This window comes from Macaca fascicularis, chromosome 13 (genome assembly GCF_037993035.2).
Source record: "Macaca fascicularis isolate 582-1 chromosome 13, T2T-MFA8v1.1".
Taxonomy (NCBI): Eukaryota; Metazoa; Chordata; class Mammalia; order Primates; family Cercopithecidae; genus Macaca; species Macaca fascicularis.
Window position 1 is genome coordinate 35,969,826 of NC_088387.1, and position 24,575 is coordinate 35,994,400.

General features: G+C 51.4%; 4 protein-coding genes across 28 annotated transcripts in view; 2 read left to right on the forward strand and 2 right to left on the reverse strand.

Annotated features, from left to right (window-relative positions):
* USP39 (ubiquitin specific peptidase 39) overlaps positions 1-16,807 on the reverse strand; it is a 48,346-nt gene extending 31,539 nt beyond the window's left edge. For 3 of the 5 annotated variants that reach the window (XM_045368966.3, XM_074011352.1, XM_005575409.5), the window contains exons 1-2: positions 3,237-3,536; positions 395-464 (exon numbers count right to left, since the gene is read on the reverse strand). In XM_045368966.3, coding sequence (XP_045224901.1) covers positions 395-464; positions 3,237-3,504 — 338 coding nt within the window. In that variant the 5' untranslated portion in view covers positions 3,505-3,536. Of the gene's footprint in view, positions 1-394; positions 465-3,236; positions 3,537-16,595 lie in introns of those variants that run through there. The other 2 variants (XM_074011353.1, XM_074011354.1) reach the window with 2 other exon arrangements.
* On the forward strand, positions 7,958-13,291 carry C13H2orf68 (chromosome 13 C2orf68 homolog). Of its 5 annotated transcripts, XR_012422105.1 has the most exons (5): positions 7,958-8,147; positions 8,241-8,359; positions 8,454-9,050; positions 10,433-10,584; positions 10,952-11,726. XR_012422105.1 is itself a non-coding variant. In XM_005575408.5 (4 exons), exons 1-4 carry the CDS (start codon positions 8,041-8,043, stop codon positions 11,072-11,074), a joined length of 501 nt encoding a protein of 166 aa, XP_005575465.1. In that variant the 5' UTR covers positions 7,958-8,040; the 3' UTR covers positions 11,075-13,291. The 5 variants fall into 5 exon arrangements, 3 of the variants coding, with proteins under 3 accessions (XP_005575465.1, XP_065382949.1, XP_073867472.1); XR_012422104.1 differs by having other exon boundaries at positions 7,958-8,359; XM_005575408.5 differs by lacking the exon at positions 8,454-9,050 and having other exon boundaries at positions 10,952-13,291.
* On the forward strand, positions 16,341-21,128 carry TMEM150A (transmembrane protein 150A). 10 transcript variants are annotated; one of them, XM_005575404.3, is made up of 8 exons: positions 16,979-17,070; positions 17,607-17,787; positions 18,192-18,239; positions 18,564-18,650; positions 19,254-19,321; positions 19,639-19,766; positions 19,971-20,148; positions 20,356-21,128. In XM_005575404.3, the coding sequence occupies exons 2-8, from the start codon at positions 17,723-17,725 to the stop codon at positions 20,595-20,597; spliced, it is 816 nt and encodes a 271-aa protein (XP_005575461.1). In that variant the 5' UTR covers positions 16,979-17,070; positions 17,607-17,722; the 3' UTR covers positions 20,598-21,128. The 10 variants fall into 10 exon arrangements, with proteins under 10 accessions (XP_065382942.1, XP_065382941.1, XP_073867467.1 ...); XM_005575406.5 differs by having other exon boundaries at positions 17,006-17,375; XM_065526869.2 differs by lacking the exons at positions 16,979-17,070; positions 18,192-18,239 and adding an exon at positions 16,494-16,674 and having other exon boundaries at positions 17,607-17,644.
* A 965-nt stretch (positions 21,129-22,093) lies between these two features.
* Positions 22,094-23,874, reverse strand: RNF181 (ring finger protein 181). Of its 8 annotated transcripts, none has more exons than XR_012422106.1 (5): positions 23,768-23,874; positions 23,021-23,151; positions 22,738-22,942; positions 22,491-22,565; positions 22,094-22,230 (listed from the first exon to the last, which is right to left on the reverse strand). XR_012422106.1 is itself a non-coding variant. In XM_074011373.1 (5 exons), the coding sequence occupies exons 2-5, from the start codon at positions 23,066-23,068 to the stop codon at positions 22,171-22,173; spliced, it is 258 nt and encodes an 85-aa protein (XP_073867474.1). In that variant the 5' UTR covers positions 23,069-23,151; positions 23,768-23,874; the 3' UTR covers positions 22,094-22,170. The 8 variants fall into 8 exon arrangements, 6 of the variants coding, with proteins under 6 accessions (XP_073867474.1, XP_005575471.3, XP_073867475.1 ...); XM_074011373.1 differs by having other exon boundaries at positions 22,738-22,812; XM_005575414.4 differs by having other exon boundaries at positions 22,738-22,847.
* Positions 23,875-24,575: the final 701 nt, after the last annotated feature.

A 24,575-nucleotide genomic window follows, 5' to 3' on the forward strand; every position in this document is an offset into this window, starting at 1 on the left:
AAAGCTCTTTAACAACATGTGTTCTAGCACTTACAATCAAAGAATAAAGAGTAACATGACAAGAAGCACAACTCTCTAGACAGGTTTAAATTTGGGGGGAAGGGGGAGGGATAGCATTAGGAGATACACCTAATGTAAACGACCAGTTAATGGGTGCAGCACGCCAACATGGCATATGTATACATATGTAACAAACCTGCACACTGTGCACATGTACCCTAGAACTTAAAAGTATAATAAAAAATAAATAAATAAATAAATAAATAAGCTAAAAAAAAAAGAAGTAAAATTTGGGAAAGTGTTGTTCAATGTACAGTCAAAAAACTTTCAATGTACAGTCAATGAACAGATTCCATTGTTCTTGTGCTATCCTCAGCATCTCTGTCCTACTGACCTATTAATGGTGTCCAGGTATGGGCAGTGGCGGCTCCTCCGGTCCTCAGAATCCACTCGGCCATTCTTTGCTGAAAGGAAAATCATCACAGGCTTTGAAAATGGGAAACCTATACTCAGTGCCAACTAGCAGTACGAAAAGAAACAGAAATGGGAAAAACTAATCAAGATGAGTTCCTATTGTTTGGGTGGCAACATCGAAAAACAAGTCCACTAGCCAGGCGTCGTGGCTCACACCTATAATCCCAGCACTTTGGGAAGCCAAGATGGGCGGATCACCTGAGGTCAGGAGTTTGAGACTAGCCTGGCCAACATGGTGAAACCCCATCTCTACTAAAAATACAAAAATTAGCCAGGCATGGTGGTGGGCGCCTGTAATCCCAGCTACTTGGGGGGTTGAGGCAGGAGAATCGCTTGAACCTGGGAGAAGGAGGTTGCAGGGGGCCGAGATCACGCCACTGCACTCCAGCCTGGGGACGAGCAAAACTCTGTCTCAAAAAAAAAGAAACGAAAAAAGTCCACTAATAGAACAAGCCACAAACTAGGAGAATACATTTGGTATACATAAAATCAACACAAGATCTGTTTGCATTTTACATAAAGAAATCCCATAAAGCATGAAAAATATGAAATGTCACAAGCACTAAAATAAACTACTTGTAATACAAATGTACTACTATATAGTTGTGTATTTGTTTTGTTTTGTTTTGTTTTTTGAGACAGAGTCTCGCTCTGTCACCCAGGCTAGAGTGCAATGGCGCGATCTCGGCTCACGGCAACCTCCACCTCCCAGATTCAAGCAATTCTCCTGCCTCAGCCTCCCGAGTAGCTGGGACTACAGGTGCATGCCACCACATCCAGCTAATTTTCATGCTTTTAGAAGAGATGGGGTTTCAACATGTTGGCCAGGCTGGTCTCAAACTCCTGACCTCGTGATCCACCTGCCTCAGCCTCCCAAAGTGCTGGGATTACAGGTGTGAGCCACCGAGCCCAGTCACCAATGTACTACATAGTTTAAAGAGTGGCTGGGGTGGGTGGCTCATGCCTGTAATCCCAGCACTCTGGGAGGCAGATGCAGGCAGCTCACCTGAGGTCAGGAGTTCGAGGCCAGCCTGACTAATATAATGAAACTCCGTTTCTACTAAAAATACAAAAATTAGCCAGGTGTGGTGGCATGCGCCTGTAATCCCAGCTGCTTGGGAGGCTGAGACAGGAGAATCGCTTGAACCCGGGAGGCGGAGGTTGCAGTGAGCTGAAATCGTGCCATTGCACTCCAGCCTGGACAACAAGAGTGAAACTGTCTCAAAAAAAAAAAAAAGAAGAATGTACATGTGTATCTATAAATCTACCACTTGTCAAAAACTTAAGGGGGTCTCAGATCTTACCCTACTTGCAAGCTAACAAGTTAGCCTGTCACAGTTTTACAAATGCTGATGGAAAGCATGTCACTACCTGGCCTGAAATGAAGGGCAATTTATTACAGCAATGACAGTAGCCAGAATATAGCCTTGATATCAGTTTCCCAAGTGAATTTCTACAAGGCAAAGTGAGGAGAACCCATGCACACAGTGAGTTGCCTTACAGGAGAGTAACCCTGAGCTTAGAGAATCTGAACCATTAACCATTTTTTTAAACGAGGTCTCACTCTGTTGCCTATCCTAGTCTTGAACTCCACCTCATCCTATAGAGTAGCTGCGATTACAAGTGTGAGCCACCACACCCTGCTCCAAATCTTTTATAATGGATTGTGCCCTTGTCTCCTCCTTGTTTTGTAGGGAGACACCACTGCTATCTTCCAAGGCTGCCCACTACACGAACATCCTTAAGGAGAGTCTAGGAGCAAAGGCAGTCAGGCAATGATCGCAGTATGTGCACAAACTCAAGAGACTAATGGAGAATTGTCTCCAGACTTTATTCAGCTTAAAAAGCGCTACATAATTCATATTTTAGAGCAGGTGCCTATTGCTCAGGCATTCTGAATATCTTGATTACAGAAATTACAAGACCTTAGAGGTTTTGTAAAAACTGAAGGAAAGCCGTGCACAGTGGCTCACGCCTGTAATCCCAGCACTTTGGGAGGCCGAGGCGAGTGGAAAACTTGAGCCCAGGAGTTCGAGACCAGCCTAGGCAACATAACAAGACTTGCTTCTATTTTAAAAAGAAAAAAAAAAAATTCTTTTTTAAAATGGAAGGAAGTAACACTTGTAAAATCAGCACTGAGCCCCCACATCAGGCATTCGATGAAGGGAAACTGCTATTGTTATGACTGTTATAGTTAGAAATACCATACGGTTGGCCAGGCACGGTGGCTCACGCCTGTAATCCCAGTACTTTGGGAGGCCGAGGCGGGAGGATCACGAGGTCAGGAGATCAAGACCATCCTGGCTAACACGGTGAAACCCCTTCTCTACTAAAAATACAAAAAATTGGCCAGGCGTGGTGTCGGGCGCCTGTAATCCCAGCTATTTGGGAGGCTGAGGTAGCATAATCGTTCGAACCCGGGAGGCAGAGGTTGCAGGAGCCGAGATCGCGCCACTGCACTCCATCCTGGGTGACACAGTGAGACTCCACCTCAAAAAAAAAAAAAAGAAAAGAAAAGAAAAATAGAAAAATAAATAATATACGGTTGAGATGAATACTGTCTTCTTCAGAACAAGTCGAACAGCAGAACCATAGAGTCTGGTTCCCTCCTCTTCTCCCACCCAAACCCCACCCCTGCCCCGCCAACCCCACCCCTCCCCCGCCAAACGCGGCGCAGGGACCTGGCGGAAGATTAGAGAGACAAGAAAAAAGAACGCGAAAAAAAGAGGCTCTCGCGCCTAGCCCGGCCCGGCCCCGCGCACCTCGCACCTCCCGCTCAGGCTCCGAGTCCTCATCGACCTCGCGCTCCCGCTTCACCCGCACAAACGGGACAACAGAAGCCTGGGCCTCGCGCACGCTCGCCGGCTCGACCTCTCGCTTCACGCGCACAGGGCTGCCCCGGGAGCTTGCCGCCTCAGGCTCCCGCTCCCGATCTCGCTCCCGCTTGACGCGACCGGAGCTGCCCCGCGACTCGGACTCTCGCTTCCCGCGGGTGGAACCGCGAGACTCCCGCTTAGACCTGCCGGACATAGCCACTATCGGCAGAGTCTTCCAGCGCAGGCGCCAGGCACGCTCGAGCGCGCGGCACACGGCCAATCAGGAGAGGGGCTGGTAGGGAGCACCGAACGCTCTACGAGTCGCCACTGGGGACAAATCACGCTGCAGGAAATTTGTGGGCGGTGCTGTTCCTGTAGCGGTTTCCCCGCCCCTGAGAACCTTCTGTGGGCCTACCGTCGTTTACAGTTTACTGACACAGGAACCTTTACTGGCGACAGTTTTCTGGATAAAAGTTGTCAGGCCGGGCGCGGTGGCTCACGCCTGTAATCCCAGCACTTTGGGAGGCCGAGGCGGGTGGATCACCTGAGGTCGGGAGTTCAAGACCAGCATGACCAACATGGAGAAACAACATCTCTACTAAAAAATACAAAATTAGCCAGACGTTGTGGCGCATGCCTGTAATCCCAGCTACTTGGGAGGCTGAGGCAGGAGAATCGCTTGAACCCGGGAGGCGGAGGCGAAGGTTGCAGTGAGCCAAGATCGCGCCATTGCACTCCAGCCTAGGCAACAAGAGCGAAACTCCGTCTCAAAATGAAATAATAAAATAAAAGAAAAAGAAGCTGTCATTCGGCCCCAGATTTGTGCCTCGAAACCACCATCGCGAGGTCGTTTCCCACAGTCTCCGCGGCTTGGAGGCTGACAATCCTGCGCAGGAAAACTAGGCAACATTCCCAAATCATCCCCTTGACGGCCCTAATTCTACTGTTAAGAGGGTTCTTGGTACCATGAAAACGCAAATGCCCGGTAGGAGCGGATTTACCATGAAGCTAATAAAGCTCTAACCTCAGGACCTGCCTTGAACTTGTTTGCTTGTTTGAACTGTTCCATTGAGGTATAATTGACATACAACAAACTACATGTTTAAAGTGTGGAATTTAGGCCAGGCGCTGTGGCTCACGCCTGTAATTCCAGCACTTTGGGAGGCAGAGGCGGGCGGATCACCTGAGTCAGGATTCGAGACCAGCCTGGTCAACATGGCGAAACCCCGTCTCTACTAAAAATACAGAAATTAGCTGCGGTGGCACGAGCCTGTTATCCCAGCTACTCAGGAGGCTGAGGCAGGAGAATCGCTTGAACCCGGGAGGTGGAGGTTGCAGTGAGCCGAGATCGCGCCATTGCACTCCAGCCTGGGCAACAAGAGTGAAACTCCATCTTAGAATACAATACAACACAACACAGCACAGCAATTTACTGAATTCTGACTTGAGGTATATGTCAGAGGCGTTCGAACCAGACCAACTCCACTGAAGGTTAGGAAAATGAGGCTGGGACTTGACAGGCTGCATTCCTAGGAAGTTAGATATTCCTAGCCTTTAGATGTCTCCGGTTAAGGGAACAGAGAGATAATGTTTACTAAACAGATCCAGACTTGGGAGTGTCCTAATATCCTAATAACTGGAGAATACAGGCATTCCTAATTTTGCTTTAAAGATAATATTGCTTCTTGCAAAATATAGTAATTAATAAAATTAATCCTTTATCACAAACCCTTGTAGCAGAGCACATCTCCCCATAATCTTTTTATCCTATATGTAAACAAGCATTGTAGCCAGGATGGACGCGTTCCTCCTCTTTCAGGAACGCCCTACTCTATGGGGTAGCTGTACTTTCATTACTTTATTTTGTGTGGTTTTTTTTTTTTTTTTTTTTGAGACGGAGTCTCGCTCTGTCACCCAGGCTGGAGTGCAGTGGCCAGATCTCAGCTCACTGCAAGCTCCGCCTCCCGGGTTTACGCCATTCTCCTGCCTCAGCCTCCCGAGTAGCTGGGACTACAGGCGCCCACCACCTCACCCGGCTAGTTTTTTTTTTTTATTTTTTAGTAGAGACAGGGTTTCACCGTATTAGCCAGGATGGTCTCGATCTCCTGACCTCGTGATCCGCCCGTCTCGGCCTCCCAAAGTGCTGGGATTACAGGCTTGAGCCACCGCGCCCGGCCTTGGCTACTTTACTTTCTTAATAAACTTGCTTTTACTTTGCACTGCGGATTCACCCTGAATTCTTTCTTGCACGAGATCCAAGAACCCTCCGTTAGGGTCTGAATCCGGATCCTTTCCTGTAATATATACACCCATGAAGCCATCACCACAATCAAGAGAAGAGATCTGGGCCCAGCATGGTGGCTCACACCTATAATCCCAGCACTTTGGGAGGCCTGAGGCAGGAGGATCACTTGAGGTCAGGAGTTCAAGACTAGCCTTGGCAACATAGAGAGACCACATCTCCACAAAAAAAATTTAAAAATTAGCTGGGCATGGTGGTGTGCTATTCAGGAGGCTGAGGCAGGAGGATTATTTGGGCTTGAGAGGAGTAGTGATTGCGCACTACAATCCAACCTATGCGACAGAGATCCTGCCTCAAAAAAAAAAAAAATTTTTTTTTAAAGAATCTACCCAGCCCTGGCCGGGCGCGGTGGCTCAAGCCTGTAATCCCAGCACTTTGGGAGGCCGAGACGGGTGGATCACGAGGTCAGGAGATCGAGACCATCCTGGCTAACACGGTGAAACCCCGTCTCTACTAAAAAATACAAAAAACTAGCCGGGCGAGGTGGCGGGCGCCTGTAGTCCCAGCTACTCGGGAGGCTGAGGCAGGAGAATGGCGTAAACCCGGGAGGTGGAGCTTGCAGTGAGCTGAGATCCGGCCACTGCACTCCAGCCTGGGCGACAGAGCAAGACTCCGTCTCAAAAAAAAAAAAAAAAAAAAAAGAATCTACCCAGCCCCAAAGATAACCTCTTCCTCCCAGAGAACCCCCACAAAAATCAACTGATCTCTCAGTCACTATAGATTAGTTTGCACTTCTTAGAGTCTTATATAAATGGAATCATACAGAGTCCCTGGCCTCTTTCACTGGGCATATTTACTTTATGATCCATCTATGTTGGTGAGCTACAGAGCTTCCCTTGGATTGCTCAGTAACACTCCATCATGTGGCTGGACCACCATTGGTCCCTGTTTTTTGGTGTGTGTGTGTGTGTGTGTGTGTCTGTGTGTGTGTCTGTGTGTCTGTGTGTTTGAGATGGAGGTTGGAATGCAGTGGCTCGATCTCAGCTCACTGCAACCTCCGCCTCCCAGGTTTAAGCGATTCTCCTGCCTCAGCCTCCCAAGTAGTTGGGATTACAGGCGCTGGCCATCAAGCCCAGCGAATTTTTTGTATTTTTAGTAGAGACGGGGTTTCGTCATGTTGGCCAGGCTAGTCTCAAACTCCTGACCTCGTGATCCGACCGCCTGGGCCTCTGAAAGTGCTGGGATTACAGGTGTGAGCCACCGCACCCGGCTCTTTCTTTCTTTCTTTTTAAATGTATTTTTTTCTCGTAGAGAGGATGTCTCACTGTATTGCCCAGGCTGGTCTCAAATTTCTGGCTCCAGCGATACTCCCACTTTGGCATCCCAAAGTTTTGGAATTACAGGCATGAGCCACCACACCCAGCCGTTTGTCCCTGTCCTAATCATGAATTCCTGATTTTGACTTTTGTAAAAGGACTTGAGAATTTTACACGCTGTGACATGAACGCAGTGGTCAGAAAAAAATAGAAAAAAAAAAAAGGGCTGGGCGCAGTGGCTCATGCCTGCAATTCCAACACTTTGGGAGGCCGAGGCAGGCGGATCACCTGAGGTCCGGAGTTCGAGACCAGCCTGGCCAACATGGTGAAACCTCATCTCTACTAAAAATACAAAAATTAGCCGGGCCTGATGGCACGTGCTACTCCGGAGGCTGAGGCAGGAGAATCGCTTGAATCCGGGAGGCGGAGGTTGCAGTGGGCTGAGATCGCGCCAATGCACTCCAGCCTGAGCAACAGAGTGAAGACTCCTTCTCAAAAAAAAAAAGAAAAAGAAAAAGAAGTAAACAAGAAAATAATACACCCGTAGGTCCCTCAAAAACCCTGGGTCATCCCGCGGGGACAGTTAAGCCGTTGGCGCCGAGGGTACGAGGCAAGCCAGGCCAGGAGAGCCTTCGCGGAGCCTGCGGCCTGGGCGCCGCTGTGTGCCCTGCCTGAGCATTTCAAGGCCTCACAATCTATTTGCGGTAGGTGCTCTAGGTGTTCCCATTTACTAATGAGGAAACTGAGGCGTAGTAGGGTTACATGGTAAGCCAAAGTCACGCAGATGGTGATGGATTGCACAGTATCCTATTACCAGAAAGAAAGACCGGAAGGCACCGCCGTAAGCATCGAGTTGTGTTAATAGATGATTTGCATTTTGCTGAATGTTCTGCTATCAGCTGTAAGCTGAAGTCCTTGCTTCCTATTGATGTGTTACGAAAAAACAAAAACGAAGCAAAACCAAAAGCCCTCTAGAGGTTCGGGCGGTGGAAGTCAAGCATACTCTACTCCACTCGACCCGACTAGACCCGAAAACTCCGCGCGCCGCATCGCTTGGCCAGGCAGGGCCTCCCAGACCGGAAGTCAGGATGCGGGGCCGGAAGCTGAGCGAGGGGCGGCGCGGGCCTGTGTGGGCGGGTGGCTGTTGTTGGGGCGGTCGAGGCGGCGGCGACTCTGCGCCCCCCGGCTCCGGATGGAGGCGGGGCCGCATCCCCGGCCGGGGCACTGCTGCAAGCCTGGCGGGCGGCTGGACATGAACCACGGCTTCGTGCACCATATCCGACGGAACCAGATCGCTCGGTACCGCCCCGCCCTGCGCTGTCGCCGCCACTCCTGGCCTGGCCTGGCCTGGCCCGGCCCGACAGTCCCTGACTCCCGCTCGGCTCCCCGCAGGGACGACTATGACAAGAAGGTGAAGCAGGCGGCCAAGGAGAAGGTGAGGAGGCGGCACACGCCCGCGCCGACGCGGCCCCGCAAGCCAGACCTGCAGGTGTACCTGCCGCGACACCGAGGTGAGGCCGCCCGCCCCGCCTGTCTCCAGCCCGCGCGCTCTTCCTGCAACGCACTCCCCTTCTCTGTAGGGAAAAACCACTTCTTACTCCTAAGGTTCAGTTCACCTCGTCTCTTCCCGGAACCTCCACCTCAACGCTCCCAAATCTCTGCTGAATGATTCTCCCCAAAAACTGGGAAGACTCACAAGACCCCAGTTAAGCATCGCTGTCACAGAGTATCCGGGAGCCAGCAAGACGTTTATCTGCCGGTTTGCCCCTTCGTGCTGTATTTTAGTAAGGTGCTCCGCTACCTAGCAAAGAGAAAGTCTGGCACAGCGATGAGCGACCAGCACATAATTGTGGAATGAATCCAGTAAATGGCCTTTCCCCAGCTTTCCTGCTACCTAGAGATCACACTGGTTAACATATGACACTCAATTTTTACTAAGCATTATTACTTCTTTTTTTAAGTTTTTATTTTATTTTTGAGACTAGGTCTCTGTCGCCCAGGCTGGAGTGCAATGGTGCGATCTCGGCTCACTGCAGCCTTAGCCTCCCGAGTACCTGGGACCCCAGGCCTGTGCCACCACACCCAGTTAATTTTGGTATTTTTTGTAGAGAAGGGGTTTCCCTCACGTTGCCCAGGCTGATCTCGAACTCCTGAGCTCAGATGACCTGCCTGCATCGGCCTCCCAAAGTGGTGGGATTACAGGTGTGTGCCACCACACCCTACCTTTGTTAGGCATTATTTAAAGTGCTTTCAGATCTTACGTATATTAATTCATTGAGTCTGTTGTTGTTTTTTTTTTCTTTGAGACGGAGTCTCACTCTGTCGCCCAGGCTGGAGTGCGGTGGTGCGATCTCCACTCACTGCAAGCTCTGCTTCCCGGGTTCACGCCATTCTCCTGCCTCAGCCTCCCGTGTAGCTGGGACTACAGGCGCCCGCCACTGCGCCCGGCTAATTTTTGTATTTTTAGTAGAGACAGGGTTTCACCGTGTTAGTCAGGATAGTCTCGATCTCCTGACCTCGTGATCTGCCAGTCTCGGCCTCCCAAAGTGCTGGGATTACACATGAGCCACCGCGCCCGGCCAATTCATTGAGTCTTTATACAACCTCATAAAAACACTTATATCTGTTTCACAGTCAGGAAATAGGCACAGAGAGGTTAAACAACTTGCCCAAGATCTCAGCTAGTAAATGGCAAAGCCTAGATTTGAACCCAGGCAGAGCTCTATCCACCCTTCTGCTTTCCAGTACTTTTTGCTAGACAAATGTGCATTGTGTACCTACTGTGTGACAGGACTGTGCTGGCCTCAGGGCAGGGATGCAAAGGTAAATAAGTTCTTGACTGGCAGCACACCAAACACTTACATTGGGCCGGGCACGGTGGTTCATGCCTGTAATCCTAGCAGTTTGGGATGCCGAGGTGGGCGGATCCCTTGAGGCCAGGAGTTTGAAATTAGCCTGGACAACATGGTGAAACCCCATCTCTACTAAAAATACAAACATTGGCCAGGCATGGTGGCAGGCAGCTGTAATCCCAGCTACTCAGGAGGCTGAGGAAGAAGAATCGCTTGAACCTAGGAAGCAGAGGTTGCAGTGAGCCGCGATTTAGCCACTGTACTCCAGCCTGGGCGACAGGGCAAGACTCATCTCAAAAAAAAAAACCCACTTACACTAGACCCATAAGAAGATTGGGGCAGCTGGGCGCAGTGGCGCATGCCTGTAATCCCAGCACTTTGGGAGGCCAAGGTGGGCGGATCACCTGAGGTCAGGAGTTCGAGACCAGCCTGGCCAACATGGTGAAACCCCATCTCTACTAAAAATACAAAAATTAGCTGGATGTGGCAGCACTTGCCTGTAACCCTAGCCACTGGGGAGGCTGAGTCAAGAGAAGCGCTTGAACCCCGGAGCGGAGATTGCAGTGGGCCGGGATCGCACCACTGCACTCTAGCCTGGGTGACAGAGTGAGACTTCATCTCAAAAAAAGAAGACTGGGGCTTTCTTAACCGTATATTTTCCTGCAGCATCTCTATGGGCAGGGCCTTCAGCAGCATCCCCCTCTTCTTTCTTACTGTGGTTCATCCTTCCAGATGTCTCTGCCCACCCACTCAACCCAGACTATGAGGAGTCCGGTGAAAGCAGCAGTAGTGGAGGCTCTGAGCTGGAGCCTTCTGGCCATCAGCTCTTCTGCTTAGAATACGAGGCAGACAGTGGAGAGGTCACATCAGTTATCGTGTATCAGGTACGCCTGGTGGAAGCAGCTGCAGCCTGAAGGTCCTGGGCCATGGTAGTAATCACTGTCAGACCCTGAGCGCTGTTTTCCTCAGGACCCCCAGTGGGAAGTGTCTGCTCCATGTGTGAGCCTAGGCCTGGCGGGCAGTGCTTTTGAACACAACTCACTCCCATCTCACAGTGATTCTCAGTAGGGGAACACGGAGGGCTCTTGGCCCCCAGTGGAGAGTCACTATTACAGGGGACACCTGGGAAATGACAGGTGCTGGCAAAAAGCCTTGAGCTAAACGGAGTTCTGTGAGAGTGTTTAGGGACAGGGCAGGTCACCTTTCTGGAAGAAGCCAGGCCCTGAGCCTCCTGACTCTTCCTCCATGTAGGGCGATGACCCAGGAAAGGTGAGTGAGGAGGTGTCGGCACACACGCCTCTGGATCCACCCATGCGAGAAGCCCTCAAGTTGCGTATCCAGGAGGAGATTGCAAAGCGCCAGAGCCGACACTGACCATGCTGAAGGCGTTCTCTCCAGGCTGGATTCACTGCACTCGGAAGAATTCTGTCCAGGAAATTTAGTGTGGGGGTACCAGGACCAGTTTGTCTGATCTTGAGACCCCCAGAGCTGCTGCATCCATAGGGTGTTGCAGGACTATACCTGGCCTGCCTTGCAGTCATTCTTTCTTGTATGTTGACCCATTTACCCAGCCTGATATTCTGGAATTTTTTTTTTTTTTTTTTTTTTTTTTGAGAATTTTGTGTGGCTAATGTGGTGTTCTAGAAGCAGAGACTCCAGGGAGAACCAGAATTTATGAAGCCTTGTGCTAACATGGTGCTTTCTCACCGAGGTCATATGCCTGGCTGCTGCTGTTCCACTCAGCTCCATAAACCATGTTTGTTATTTTATGGTTCTTCTGTGCTTTTGCTCATTTCCACCCATGTACTCATAGACCTTTTTTCAGCCCTTTTTCTTTGTTCCTTTCCCTCATCTTTTTGCCTCAGGTAGAATCCATCAGTTCTCCCCCTCCAACGTGACTGTGTACCTCCAGCTGCTCAGGACTTTGGAGGTGGGGAGGTCTAGGGATCTATCCTTCTAAAAAACTCTGCAAGTAATTCTGATACCAATAAAGTGGGAGACCTCCATTTTTGAGGCCTATTTGCAAGCATGTCTCCCTCCCTTTCCATGGCTTTTTCGTTTCTCGCATGTTCCACTGCTTTGCACTGTCTAGATAGCAAACCCAGGAAGATGTTGGTGCTAAACTGCAAAGATTTCTTACAGCAAAACCTGCCTTGGCCAGGGCTACAGAATTCCAACTTTCAGCTTCATTCCTAGCTGTGAACAGACTGTCCTCTGCTCAGACTAAAAGGGAATTATCAAAACAAGTGGGAACTCACTCTCAAGTTGTGACTTAACAGTTCTGAACATACCTACAAAGGGAAAGTCAATATTAGCAATAATTGCCTGATTGACAACACGCCAGAGGGAATGAAATGAGACCTTCTTTCCTACCTCCCAGGAGTATATAACTCAGATCCTTAGCATAAAGATCCCCAGGAATACCACTGCTCTCATCCGGTGAACATTTTTTCTAATGCAGGGTTAGGCTTACGTCTGAATTCCACAAGACATCCTCCCTCTCCAGTACGGAAGTTCCAAGGCACTTGTTTTCCAGCATATCAGCCTAACCTCAGTGCCCTGAAATGTGGCTTTAAGCCTTTGAGAACTGAGATTTCCTGAAACCATAGCCCCTTGCTCCAGGGGTTTCTCCACATGCGGGTGTTAAGACACCTGATGGCACTGTTGGTTTGTTCCCTATACCCCAGAAAATCTATCCTGCAAGGTAGCTACTTCAATCATGTCATTAAAATGTGGCAAGTCACAGCTCGCAATGCCAAAGGAATGCTGGGGCAGTAAGTCAGGTAGATAAGTGAGAAGGGCCTGGTAGTGAAAGCAGCCAGGGACCAGAATGCTCCAGACCTACAGAACTGGTCAAGGTTAAGTGCCTTAAACTTGCCAATCCTGGGCTCAGTTCTCCTTTTAAAGCAGAAAGGCTTTTTCCTCTACTTAGGCAACTGGGCTAGAAGTGCCCTTTGACTTCTAATATTAACTACCCTCCAAAGTCTCCTGGGTCAAGGAGGCTCTCCCAAACTCCACCCTGTTCTTCCTGGTCAGAGAACCAGTCAGTCATTCTAGTCTTCCAGTCCTTAAACTGATCTGATGACTTAGAACATAGGATTTCACTGGAAGTCTTTGGCTTTTTAGTCTGGAAATACTTTTGAGGTCTGTCTTCTCAGCTGGATCACCTGTTTCCTGGTTTTATTACACAATTCAGAAGGCTAGAAGAGCAGTTTGGGGATTTGGCACCTGAAAATTTAGACCCCATTCTTGTTAAGTAAAGGAAGAGGTAGGGAGGCCGAGGTGGGCGGATCATGAAATCAGGAGATCCAGACCATCCTGGCTAACACAGAGAAACCCTGTCTCTACTAAAAGTACAAAAAATTAGCCAGGCATGGTGACATGTGCCTATAGTCCATCCCAGCTACTCGGGAGGCCGAGGCAAGAGAATCGCCTGAACCTGGAAGGCGGAGGTTGCAGTGAGCCGAGATCACACCACTGCGCTTCAGCCTGGGCAGCAAAGCGAGACTCCGTCTCAAAAAAAAAAAAAAAAAAAAAGGAAGAGGTAAAAGGCAAGGCAGCATTTAATAAATACCTATTGTATCCTTTTAAGTGTTTGTTGTGGTAATCCTCACAAAGACCCCTCTCACGTAGGGGACTGATGGAAATTCCTTGCTATTAAGCTTTTTTTCTTGAGGAATTTTGCTTATCAAGTGCATATACACTATTAATATTTTCCACCCAAGAGAGCACTGTAAGCTAATTTATGCAGTGTGACTGTATTAAGCACTAAGCTTCCTTCAGAGCTGGCCTATCGGAGATGCTACTGCCCTTTCTCCAGGTGTGTCTGAAATGCCTGCCCAAGGATGGCCCTTAGCCAGTTAACAGCCTTATAGCCCATCCTCATTGCTTACTGCCACCCCTCAGCTGGAGTCCAAGGCAGTCCTATCCAGCTTATTCACCAGACCTGCCTCCAGATATCTACTTCTTTCAAAAATTAGTGTTTCCCATGAAGGAACAAGTTCCAGAACATTTCCCACAGATGTCCCAAAGAACAGTGTCCGATGAGACTAAGTGGAACTTCCCAGCAGGCTGCTTTAGAATCCGCTCCTTTGACTAGATACAATGTAATTGGCTGTCTTTAAAAAAAAAAAAAAAACCACACAATCTGATAGGCGTATCTCATGCCCATTCAATATGGAATGTTCTTCACTCACTGAATTTAAGCCTGTATTTTAGGTTTTGTGGTTCCTGGGCCACAATGTGTGATGTCACTGATAGAAGGAAGCTGGGTTTGCAAGAGTTTGGGGCTGTGCAAGAGTAAACACTAGAGCTTGAGTTGTATCTAGCTGGCAAGCACGGAAGTCTTTGAAGAATGTAATGTAAGACGGGAAAAGAATGTAAAGCTTTTTGTACCAAATGAGAGTTGGAGCCCAGCCAACAAATGCTTTTCCCTGTGTAAAAGTCTCTCTGGAAGGGACATTCCATCTCCATGATGCACTCTGAGGGTCACTGTCAACTAGAGATTGGCCCCATCCAGGTGAGAGGAACTTTGGGATGGGGAGTATCCAGTCTGCTGTGCATTTGACAGGATCTCTGAATGGCTAGGTAATGGATCCCCAGCAGGCTCACAAATTTAAATGAAGCCTTTGTGTGCACAAAGAGGAATAAGTACAGATTACTTTCCTACCACTAGATTTTTGGGGAGAGTCACCATGGAATGTTGACAATTAAAATATTTTAAGCTCCCTTGCTGAATTCCTGTCCTGTCCATGAGGAATCAGATGGTCATACAGCCATAGGCACCCACCCGCAATTTCCCTAGGAGTTGGAGTATGCTAGAATTGAAGACCTTCTGAGTAAAGGGCTTGTCTGCCTTCTCAGAGCCAGGAGAATTTGCACTGGTTGTGTTAAATGTATAAAAAGCTATATGTTCACCAGTTTACTCATTTCCAATGTGTAGATGAATAAAATGTAGTGCAAATTATTTGAAAATCCCAGAAGGAAGGTACTTTTCAAATGCAGTATTTTTTTCAACAAATAAACTTACTATTTTTACAGCACTGTTTTTGCCAAGAGTTGTGAAATCACTTGTGTACACAGGGAAGTGGAGGTTAAATACCTGCCCTAAAGTCATTCCACCACCAAGTCAGCACTGGAAATCTCATCTCTTGCTTTGCCACACTATTTTAAGAGCTGTCCCTGTTGGAACATGACAACTAGACAGACTCATGTAGCATTAGAGTTGGAAGGCCTTTTTAAAGACATCTGGTCCTACTTCGTACATGATACAGAATTCCCCCTACCAACTACCTATGAAGAGCCCTTCTGTCATACAGAGCTCTATCCTGGGATAATTCTATTTTAGGAACTATTAGATTGTCATATTAAGCCAAAAGCTGCCTCATGTCCCGGATCTGGAGTACTATGCCTTGCCCCCACATCATGTTAGAACTTGAATAGTCCTCTCAGGACTTCATCTTGATTGGATAGGGACTCAAACCCAGCTCAAGAAAATACAGTGTTAAGAATTGCAAAGCTTCCAATTAGGGTTCACAGCCCCATTGGGCAGATAAGGTGCCTAGTCAATGGGAATGCAGTTGGGCAGGAAGATGGTTCCTGTCAATTAGCAAGGAAGCACACCTTGGTCCTGAGGCACAAAGCATAGCCAGCGGCAGGTGGCCTGGATTTTATCCCCCACTGGTTCATTCAGCCAGGTGTGCTTGTACAGTGATCACTACACAGCCATACTTCTTAGCCCTGTTTTAACTACTTGTCCTGATGTGATTAAGGAAAGGGCTCTCCTGCTGGGCACGGTTGTTCACATCTGTAATCCCAGCACTTTGAGAGGCCAAGCGAGCAGATCACCTGAGGTCAGGAGTTCGAGACCAGCCTGGCCAACATGGTGAAACCCCGTCTCTACTAAAAATACAAAACTATTAGCCAGGCGTGGTGGCAGGCACCTGTAATCCCAGCTACTCTGGAGGCTGAGGCACAGGACTCACTTGAACCCAGGAGGCAGAGGTAGCAGTGGGCAGAGGTAGCAGTGAGCCGAGATTGCGCCATTGCATTCCAGCCTGGGCAACAAGTGAAACTCCGTCTCAAAAGAAAAAGGGCTCTCCAACAGGTTTTCTGCTTTCATTTCTACTTTCCACTGGGTCCAAGAAGGTTTATCCCTCTTCAAGTCATTGTGCGGTTTATTCTGCTCTACCTTTCTAAAGCACAGGGTCCTGTTGTTGCACATAGCTTTTGCCTCATCAGTGTTGCCAAACTTCAGCTCCCCACACCTGGCAGCCTGAGCCCGTGCACCATTCAGGTGATGATCTGCCCAAGTGTCATCTCACAAGGGCTCCAACAGATGCTGGGACCGCTTTCGAGACAGAATGCCAGGTACAATTCTGATATGTGAAAGTATTTCCACCCTTGCAATAATTTAAGAAACATCCAGGAATGCACTCATAGCCTGTAAGTTTTTGGTGAAGCTGGTCAGTAATTTTTCCCACACTATCCTGTTTCCTTTTCCCAGAATCCTCCGGGTCTCTCACCTTCCCCTCTTTGCTTACCAACACTGGCCATGTTAATCCTTACCTACTCTACACTGACACCTACATGTGTGGATGTCCTCTGGTCTCTGCCGCCTTATTTCAAATACGTGTTGATCAGTCGGGAAACACGTCTTGGGCACTGATTTCTGGCTAGTACGCTGTGTACTTGCACGCAGGAAAGCAAAAAGTATCTAATGAAAGCAGCCCTCCTCCGGAGTTTGCTGAGCCACAGGAACCATAAGCCAAATCCCAGGCGCTTGGATTTCTTAAGAAACAGCCAAGGCTTTGTGTCTGCTTCTCTGGACCCGCCGCAGCCCTGGCTAGAGGCAGGCATGGGGCGCCGAGTTGAGAAAGCTTCCTAGAGGACTCACCGTTGGCCGGTGCAGGCTGCAAACTATGCGCAGCGGCGGAGAGACGCTCTTCCAGCCATGTGCACGGCGACAATCCCAGGTAGAGCTGGAATGCAGGCTGCCCCGAGGTCCCCAATTGCTGGCGCTTCCCCCGCAGGAACCGGTTAAACCAAACCTCTAGGCATCTCGGTTTTAGAGCGGTCTTAACGCCACAGCCCTCCGCGCCCAGATCCTCCGAAGTTGGGACACCGCCCACGTTTCCCCCGTGACATGGGCGCGGGGGCTCGGGAGTTGTAGTCTTGGGCAGGGCGCGGGCGCCGAGGCCGGGGCTGCGCGGACTCCACGTCCCGGCGGGCGGCGCGGCGAGGCCTGGGGCCGCCAGGGGCGGGGCCGCTCGGCCCTTTAAACCTTTCAGGGCTGCTCCGAGGGCCGCAGCTAGAGTCGGCGCCACGAGGGGGCCGAGCAGGGTGCGGCGGCGGCGGGGCGTTCCGGGGAGGTGCGTAGTGGGCTCCTTGCCTTCCTCCGGGCTTCCAGGAATCACCTGGGGAGTCTCGCGTCCCGGGTCCGGGGGAGTAGCTGGCCGCAGGCTCCGGCCCCAGTCGGGGTCCCCGCGCCCAGGCGAGCGGGGGCCGGGCCGGGCTTTCGCGTGAACCTGCCCCTCGCCCAGGGCGCCGATGGTCAGGTGGTTGCCTGCGCGCCGCTGACTCGCCACCGCTCCACTGGGCCAGCACCCAGCCTCTCCTTGGCGTGGCCTCTTCGGTTGTCCAGCCCGTCTCCCAGCCCTGGTCCCTCAGAAGGAGGGTAACTCCCTTCCAGATGTTACGGTCCGCCTGCGTCTCTCAGCACGCCGGTGGCATTTGGGTTGACCGCGGAGGCCCCCAATGCCAGAGGGTGTCCACGTTATGCCTTGGGCTCAGCCCAAACTTTGGACGCTCAGAGACCCAACGGGAGCCCTGGATAAGGTGTTGACCCCTTTCCCCTCCCCCTTCCCGGCCAGTTACCCACTCCTGGACTTTGCTCTCTCTCCACCAGGCCAGGGCAGCTGATGGTTGTGGCAGAAACATCTCAAGGTAGCTGGTCCGCCCCCACTTCCCCATCTACCTCTTGTCCTCCCCCCCACACCACCACCACCCTGGCTCCCCTCCCTCATGACCGCCTGGATCCTCCTGCCTGTCAGCCTGTCAGCGTTCTCCATTACTGGCATATGGACTGTGTGAGTAAAGTGGGGTGCGGGGGCAACAGGAGCTTGATGATGCACACAAAGTCCCTTGTCCTGTTGTAGGCTTCAGGGTGGTACCCAGGGTCACTCTGGCTGTCTCAAAAGCCTGGCCTGGTGCCTGGGCACACAGCCCCTTGGGACAAGCTGGCAAAACTGCTGTCCAGCAGGGTGGCCCTGACAAATATACTTCTAGCCAGGGCAATCTCCAGGGGGCCTCTAGGTGGGGGACATGCTGCAGGTGCTGGTATGGCATCAAGCCTCAGGGACCCCAACTTGAGTCCCCAGAAACAATAATGAGGCTGAATGAGGCCAGAAATCAAGGTTGAAGAGAAGGGTCGTGGGGTGGGTTGATGGGGAGCTCAGGAAGGCTGGCCAGGGTGACAGTTCTGTTCCCACAGGTATGCCATGGCTGTGATGAACCACCATGTATGTCCCGTGGAGAACTGGTATGAAGGACTCTGCAGACAGCCTCGCTCTAAAGTTTCCTTCATCTCTGTCCCCTCTTGGGCCCGAGGGTGCCACGAGCCAGACTGCAACCCAGAGCCTCACTGCTCTTCTCTGAAATTGGTCCCCAGGCATGACTTCATGCCTACGCACCTCCCACCATCCCTTTGCCCCTCTGGTTACTGCTTCAGGCCAGCACTGGGGAGTGTGATCTTCTGTCCCTGTGGGGGAGGTCTGGGAGAGAGTCCTCTTTGAGGCCTGAGGCTATAGGCCAAGGGACTGGGGGCAGTCCCTTCCCCCAGTCTACTCCCTGTCCTGCCTGCCAGGTCCTACAACGAGTCCTGCCCTCCTGACCCTGCTGAGCAAGGGGGCCCCAAGACCTGCTGCACCCTGGACAATGTCCCCCTCATCAGGTAAGGCCTAGATATTGGGCAGGGGGAGATCCGAGGTCCTCCCAGACAGACCCTCAAGCAAAGAGCTGTCCTTGGGTCTCAGGAATAATAAGTATCCTAAGAGCCACTTCATAACAACACTACTTGCCAGTTACTATGGGGCAGGCACACTGCTGAGCGCTTTATATGCATTGTCTCTTTTCATCTTCCCAGGAGTGAGGCAGCTCTGGTTTTCACCATTTTATAGGTGAGAAAACAGGCTCAGTCTTACTCATCCAGGTTACACAGCTAATAAGTGGAGCCACCTGGATTTAAGCTCGAGCCCTCAGATTGCCCAGCCCGTGTTCTGGCTCAAGGATAGCCAAACCAGCTGCAGGGCTCAGCAAAGAGTGTCAGGGTTGCCTGAACACTCCTGGGCACTCCCTTCTCTCTCACACACGAGCTCTGCTTTGGGGGCCCAGCCTGGAACCAGTTGTTCATGAGGGACCCTGGCTTTTCACATAAATCAGTGGCCTGCCTGCTAAGGAGCAGGTGCAGGTAAACGAGGGGAGAGCCAGTGAGCCAGAATGGGGGCCCCCTGGGCCTCCTGCCGCCCTCTTACTTTGTCCTTCCCCCTCCTCGCAGCAAGTGCGGCTCCTATCCCCCAGAAAGCTGCCTCTTCAGCCTCATTGGCAACATGGGTGCTTTCATGGGTGAGTTGTACCCTTAGCCCTGACCCTGCCTGCCCAGCCCAGTGCCCCCAACACAGAAAGGCCCAGGAAGCCCTTCCTCTGTGCAGCCCTCCCCACCAAAGGCTGAGGCAATAGAAGCAACGTCTCTCCCCTTCCTTGAAGGCCAAAAGCTAACTCCCACACAGCCACCCTGCTGGCTGGAGCCTAAGGAAACCTAGTTCACCACCCGCCTGTCCATTCTGAGGGGCAGGAGCACCACAGGGTCTGGAGGAAGCTGACAGGCTCACTGGGCAGGGCCAAGGCTGGAGGAAGGCCTCAACTGTGCTCTCCTCCCCCAGTGGCCCTGATCTGCCTCCTGCGCTACGGGCAGCTCCTGGAGCAGAGTAGGCACTCTTGGGTTAACACCACAGCGCTCATCTCAGGCTGCACCAACGCCGCGGGCCTCTTGGTGGTTGGCAACTTTCAGGTGCTTCCCCTTCTCCCCCGCAAACCTTGAACTTTACCTAACAAGACCTGGCTGCCTGTAGGGTGGCACCTCAAGGTTGGGGCTGGAAGGAGGGAATGAGAAAGGAGGGGGAGGAAGGAAGAGGGAGAGAGGAGATTCACTGAAGGAGGGGTGGAGGGGCGGGGCCAATGGCCACATCACCAACTGGCCCTTCTCTGGGCCCAGGTGGATCATGCCAGGTCTCTGCACTACGTTGGAGCTGGTGTGGCCTTCCCTGCGGGGCTGCTCTTTGTCTGCCTGCACTGTGCTCTCTCCTACCAAGGGGCCACCGCCCCACTGGACCTGGCTGTGGCCTATCTGCGAAGTGTGCTGGCTGTCATCGCCTTTATCACCCTGGTCCTCAGTATCCTTTCAGGATGGGGCAGCCGGGAACTCATCCTCTAGCTCAACCTTTCTCCCTCCCAAGAGGATGGGGGATGGCGGCCTAACACTGCCATGTGGGGGAGAGGCCTAACACCTCTCCCTTTGGAGAGGTGAGGCCTGAGACTGCAGAAGGGGTGTTGCCAGGTTTCCATACGTCCTACTGAACATTTCCTTAGCCCCATTTCAGGTGGAGTCTTCTTTGTCCATGAGAGTTCTCAGCTGCAACATGGGGCAGCCCTGTGTGAGTGGGTGTGTGTCATCGATATCCTCATTTTCTATGGCACCTTCAGCTATGAGTTTGGGGCAGTCTCCTCAGACACACTGGTGGCTGCATTGCAGCCTACCCCTGGCCGGGCCTGCAAGTCCTCCGGGAGCAGCAGCACCTCCACCCACCTCAACTGTGCCCCCGAGAGCATCGCTATGATCTAAGGTCTGGGGAGGGTGGCTGGCCCGGCCTCTGCAGCACCCCACCCCATATCTTCTTTGCATTTATTTTGTACCAAAAACAATTTTGAGAAAGTATTCTGTTGGGATACGGGCTTCGTCACTTCTGGAGAAGTGGCCATCCCATGTCCACCTGTGCCATAGAGGAGTGGGCCCTGCCAGCTGCCATAGCTGCATGACCTGCTTTCCCACCCCACAGTGTTGTTTTGTTTTTAAAGGTCACCTGTCCTCACTCACCCAGCCAGCCCTTCAGGTGCCTTCTACTCCCAGTGCCAAAGCCAGACCACTGGGGTTTCCTGCTGCAGGAATTGGGGGCTGGGAACAGCAGAGGGGATAGAAGTCTGGTGGAGGTGGAGTGGGCACGCCTTAGCCTACGGAAAGGCCCATTTCTGGGCCCACTGAGCTGCACTGGGATTCTTCACTCTGCCCCTCACTTCCGTTAGGGCAAATAACACAGCAGAACCACGTGGGTATTTTAGTACTTTTTTTTTTATATTAAAAGGATTCTAATTTGCATCTTTGTAGTCTGTTCTGGAGAGTCGGGGGGCCTGATCTGGTATGGCTTTCCATAAGCCAAGGAGGGCAAGCCCTTGCCCCCAGGAGAGTGCTGAGTGCACTCTGTTGCCAGAAACAAAGGATGCCAGGTGCCATCCAAATACCCCTTCAAAGGGCTTGAAACCCTTCTGGGCCTCTAAGCAATCTAAAGAACTGCCTTGGTCTGATCATCTCACCCATCCCCCACTCAGAGTCTGCTTTGAACTTTGATTCCTTAGGAGGCATGGGGGGAAGGTGGGGGTGGTACAGAGAGCAACTTTAAAATATTAAACGTGGCTTTCTCAGTGGAGAGAAAGAAAATCTCTGGGATTACAAAGTTAACTAGACATTGCAGTAGGAGGAGGGTGCAGGCTAGTTTATCAGCTTTTTTTTTTTTTTTTTTTTTTGAGAGACAGTTTTGCTCTTATTGCTCAGGCTGGAGTGCAATGGCATGATCTCAGCTCACTGTACCCTCTGCCTCCCAGGTTCAAGCAATTATCCTGCCTCAGCCTCCCAGGTAGCTGGGATTACAGGTGTGTGCCACCACGCCCAACTAATTTTTGTATTTTTAGTAGAAACAGGGTTTCACCATGTTAGCCAGGATGGTCTTGAACTCCTGACCTCGTGATCCACCTGCCTTGGCCTCCCAAACTGCTGAGATTATATGCGTGAGCCACTGCACCCAGCCTAGTTTATCAGCTTTAAGTAATTAATTGGGTACCAGACCCTGACACATTTTGCCTTCCAACCATGAACACATAGGCCCAAGCCCTGGCTGATGCAGTAATCCAGTTCTTTACCACTGCCATGAGTCCAGATGGGCCAGCAGGGAGGAAAACCACAGCCTGGTGCTTTCTGTGGTTTAGGATCACCTTCCCCAACAGAAGTAGAGACCTGATGGAGGATGCAGAGCCCCTGGCCAGGTCTGTGATCAATACAGCCTCAGGGTGGGTAAAGAAACCTTTAATGAGGATTCAAGGTTAGTAAGGAAGACGCAGAGGGCCAGCACTCAGCCCCAGCCTCCTCACGTGTACATGGCTCCATGGAGGTTCTCCAGTCGGTGTTGCTGCTGCTGTTTTCGAGCCTAAAGGAAAGAAGGCACTCTGGGCAGGGGCCCAAACTGAAGGCCTATGGGTGAGGGGATGGGAAGCTATCATGGGGCTGACTCTGTCTGGCATCTGCACTGCTGAGGCTCTTACCACAAATCAAAGTCACTAACAAGGCAGCCGGAGCCAGGGTTTCTGAGGCCTACCCAGTCCTGCTGAGGTGGGAAGTGATGGCAGCGGGGGGACAGGACTGAGGGGGAGTCCATTACGACCCCTCCACTTAACCATCAGCCCCTACCTTATCTCGTCTGTGCTCCTCATAAGTGTCGTCATCAGTGGGCAGCTCATGGCGGCACAAGGGACAGGAATTTGTCTGAGAAAAGTAGAGCAGTGTTCTAGCCTTGGTCTGATCTTCATAAGCTGATAACCACCCTCCCCTGTTCCCAACTGCCACTCTTCTTCAGTCCCCCAGCAGTCCATGAACAGAAAGCAGCTTGAGTACTGGGCCCAGGGCAGGGTGAGAGCTGGAAGAAGAGAAGCAGTACCTTGCTTAGCCAGGGCAGAATGCAGCTGGAATGGAAAAGGTGATGGCAAGGCATCTCAATGGCAGTCTCCTCCTCCTCAAATTCCAAAAGACACACGGGGCACTTGAGCTCTTTAGGAAGGAGCGCTGGTCAGGAGAGCTGCTACAGGCTGTGCCTCCCAAGCTCCCACTCCTGAAGGATACTTGCCCCCACCTGACCTGGAAAACTGAAGGACCCAGACCACAGTCTGGCTTGGGGAAGGGGTGGGTCTGGCCCAAATAGCAGAAAGAATTAGTGTCCTCACCAGCCTGAGAGCCTCTGATGACTGTCCTGGGGAGGTTCTCAACCACATTCTTGGCAGCTGGTGGAGGCAGGTGGTGGTCCCAATCTACTACCAACCCCAAGTCTTCAAAGTCCATCCTATTGAAAAGTGACCTGGGGAAGTCAGGTACAAATGTAAAGTCAGAACAAAGGAAAACTATGCTTTTTCTTTGACCCCCATAATCCACTGGACATTAATAAACACCCTGCCCAGCTAGTAGGAATAATAGCTACCCTTAGTAGTTAGTAGATGCTCACTAGATAAAAAGCACGATGGGAAAGTTTACAGCTGCTATCAGACCGCTCCAGCACGTAAAGTGTTTATTCCCATTTTACAAATGAGGCAACAGGCTCAGAGAAGTTACTCAGGCCACGCTGAATAACCTGGTAGAGCCAGATTCCAAGTCAGCGGTACCTACTATTGCTGATGAATATACCCACTCACAGCACACGGCCCCAACCCCGCCCCCATGCCTCAACTTCCGCTCCCACGCCCACCACTCTCCAGCTCCAATCTTTCCCGCAATCCCCTTGCCCAGGCCAGCCCAACGGACGGCCCAAATTATCGAGATGCTCATTCCCACACCCCTCAGTCTCGCCGCCCGGACTAACTCCAGATTACTCATCTGTCCTCCCCAGAATCCACTGCCCCTGGTAATCCGTCTTCTCCAGCCAGCCCCAGCCCAGAAACTTGCGGGCTGGACCCCATCCCCAAGCCCCGCGCACTCACCTTGCGAGCTCCAGCAGCATGTTGGTTCGCGTCTCCTGCTCGGGGTCAGACGGCTCGCAGTCGTGTTCATCGAAATAGGACGCCATGGCTGGCCAACCTCCTGACACAACCCTCGCACCCGGCTCGATAGTGGTCTAGCGGCGCTGCCCAATAAACTGAGGAGCTGAAAGAGGCTGGCCAATCAGAGTATCCGAGGGACGGGCATAGTGGCTCGTTAAACCTCACGGAAAGCGGAAGTACTAATTCGGCCCCCTCTCATTGGCTTGAATAAGTCAGGTGACCAGAGACCAACGCCAATGACGGAGATCCGGCTGGTGAGGAAACTTTTGTTTTGGAATCGGAGCCAACACTGAATTCCCTGGAATTTCTGGCGCGGTCGCGTCCAAATGTCTGGTCTGTTAGGGTCCTCAGTCTGCCCTGAGGTTCAGAGGGCTTCGACTGTGCAGATGCTAGAGGCCTCTGCGAGAAAAGGCGGCGCTGGCCCAGGAGTTCAGGTTCCTGCGAGCGTTGGGCCATGGCGCTTCCCGATGCGCTGTCCAGATCCCCGCCGGACACTTCTGCTCCGCGGCGCTCTAGTTGGTTCAAGAGTTTGCGTTTGATTCCTCCCCAACCCCCGAAAAAAAAAATTCCTGCACATTTCTTATGTGTTAGGCATAATAATAAAGGGTGGGGCAAGCCTCCCCAACCGAGAGAGAGAGGTCTCTGCCAGAGAACCTGGGGCCTCAACCAGCTCATGGGACTGTTACCTTCAGCCCATTGCTATCCCTAGCTTCTGTAAAACTAGTGGCTTGTACTAAGACCTTTTCAT

What these genes read in the sequence shown, in the direction of transcription:
- C13H2orf68 (XM_065526877.2), top strand. Translation starts at nt 8,041, where the DNA reads ATGGAGGCGGGGCCGCATCCCCGGCCGGGGCACTGCTGCAAGCCTGGC. An exon ending in GTACCTGCCGCGACACCGAG is followed by an intron (nt 8,360 to 10,432) that starts GTGAGGCCGCCC and finishes TCATCCTTCCAG; the next exon opens with ATGTCTCTGCCCACCCACTC. An exon ending in CATCAGTTATCGTGTATCAG is followed by an intron (nt 10,585 to 10,951) that starts GTACGCCTGGTG and finishes TCCTCCATGTAG; the next exon opens with GGCGATGACCCAGGAAAGGT.
- TMEM150A (XM_005575404.3), top strand. Translation starts at nt 17,723, where the DNA reads ATGACCGCCTGGATCCTCCTGCCTGTCAGCCTGTCAGCGTTCTCCATT. An exon ending in ATTACTGGCATATGGACTGT is followed by an intron (nt 17,788 to 18,191) that starts GTGAGTAAAGTG and finishes CTGTTCCCACAG; the next exon opens with GTATGCCATGGCTGTGATGA. An exon ending in TGGTGGTTGGCAACTTTCAG is followed by an intron (nt 19,767 to 19,970) that starts GTGCTTCCCCTT and finishes CTCTGGGCCCAG; the next exon opens with GTGGATCATGCCAGGTCTCT.
- RNF181 (XM_074011372.1), bottom strand. Translation starts at nt 23,853, where the DNA reads ATGGCGTCCTATTTCGATGAACACGACTGCGAGCCGTCTGACCCCGAG. An exon ending in ATGCTGCTGGAGCTCGCAAG is followed by an intron (nt 23,152 to 23,767) that starts GTGAGTGCGCGG and finishes TGACTTCCCCAG; the next exon opens with GTCACTTTTCAATAGGATGG. An exon ending in CATCAGAGGCTCTCAGGCTG is followed by an intron (nt 22,717 to 23,020) that starts GTGAGGACACTA and finishes CTCTTCTTCCAG; the next exon opens with CTCTCACCCTGCCCTGGGCC.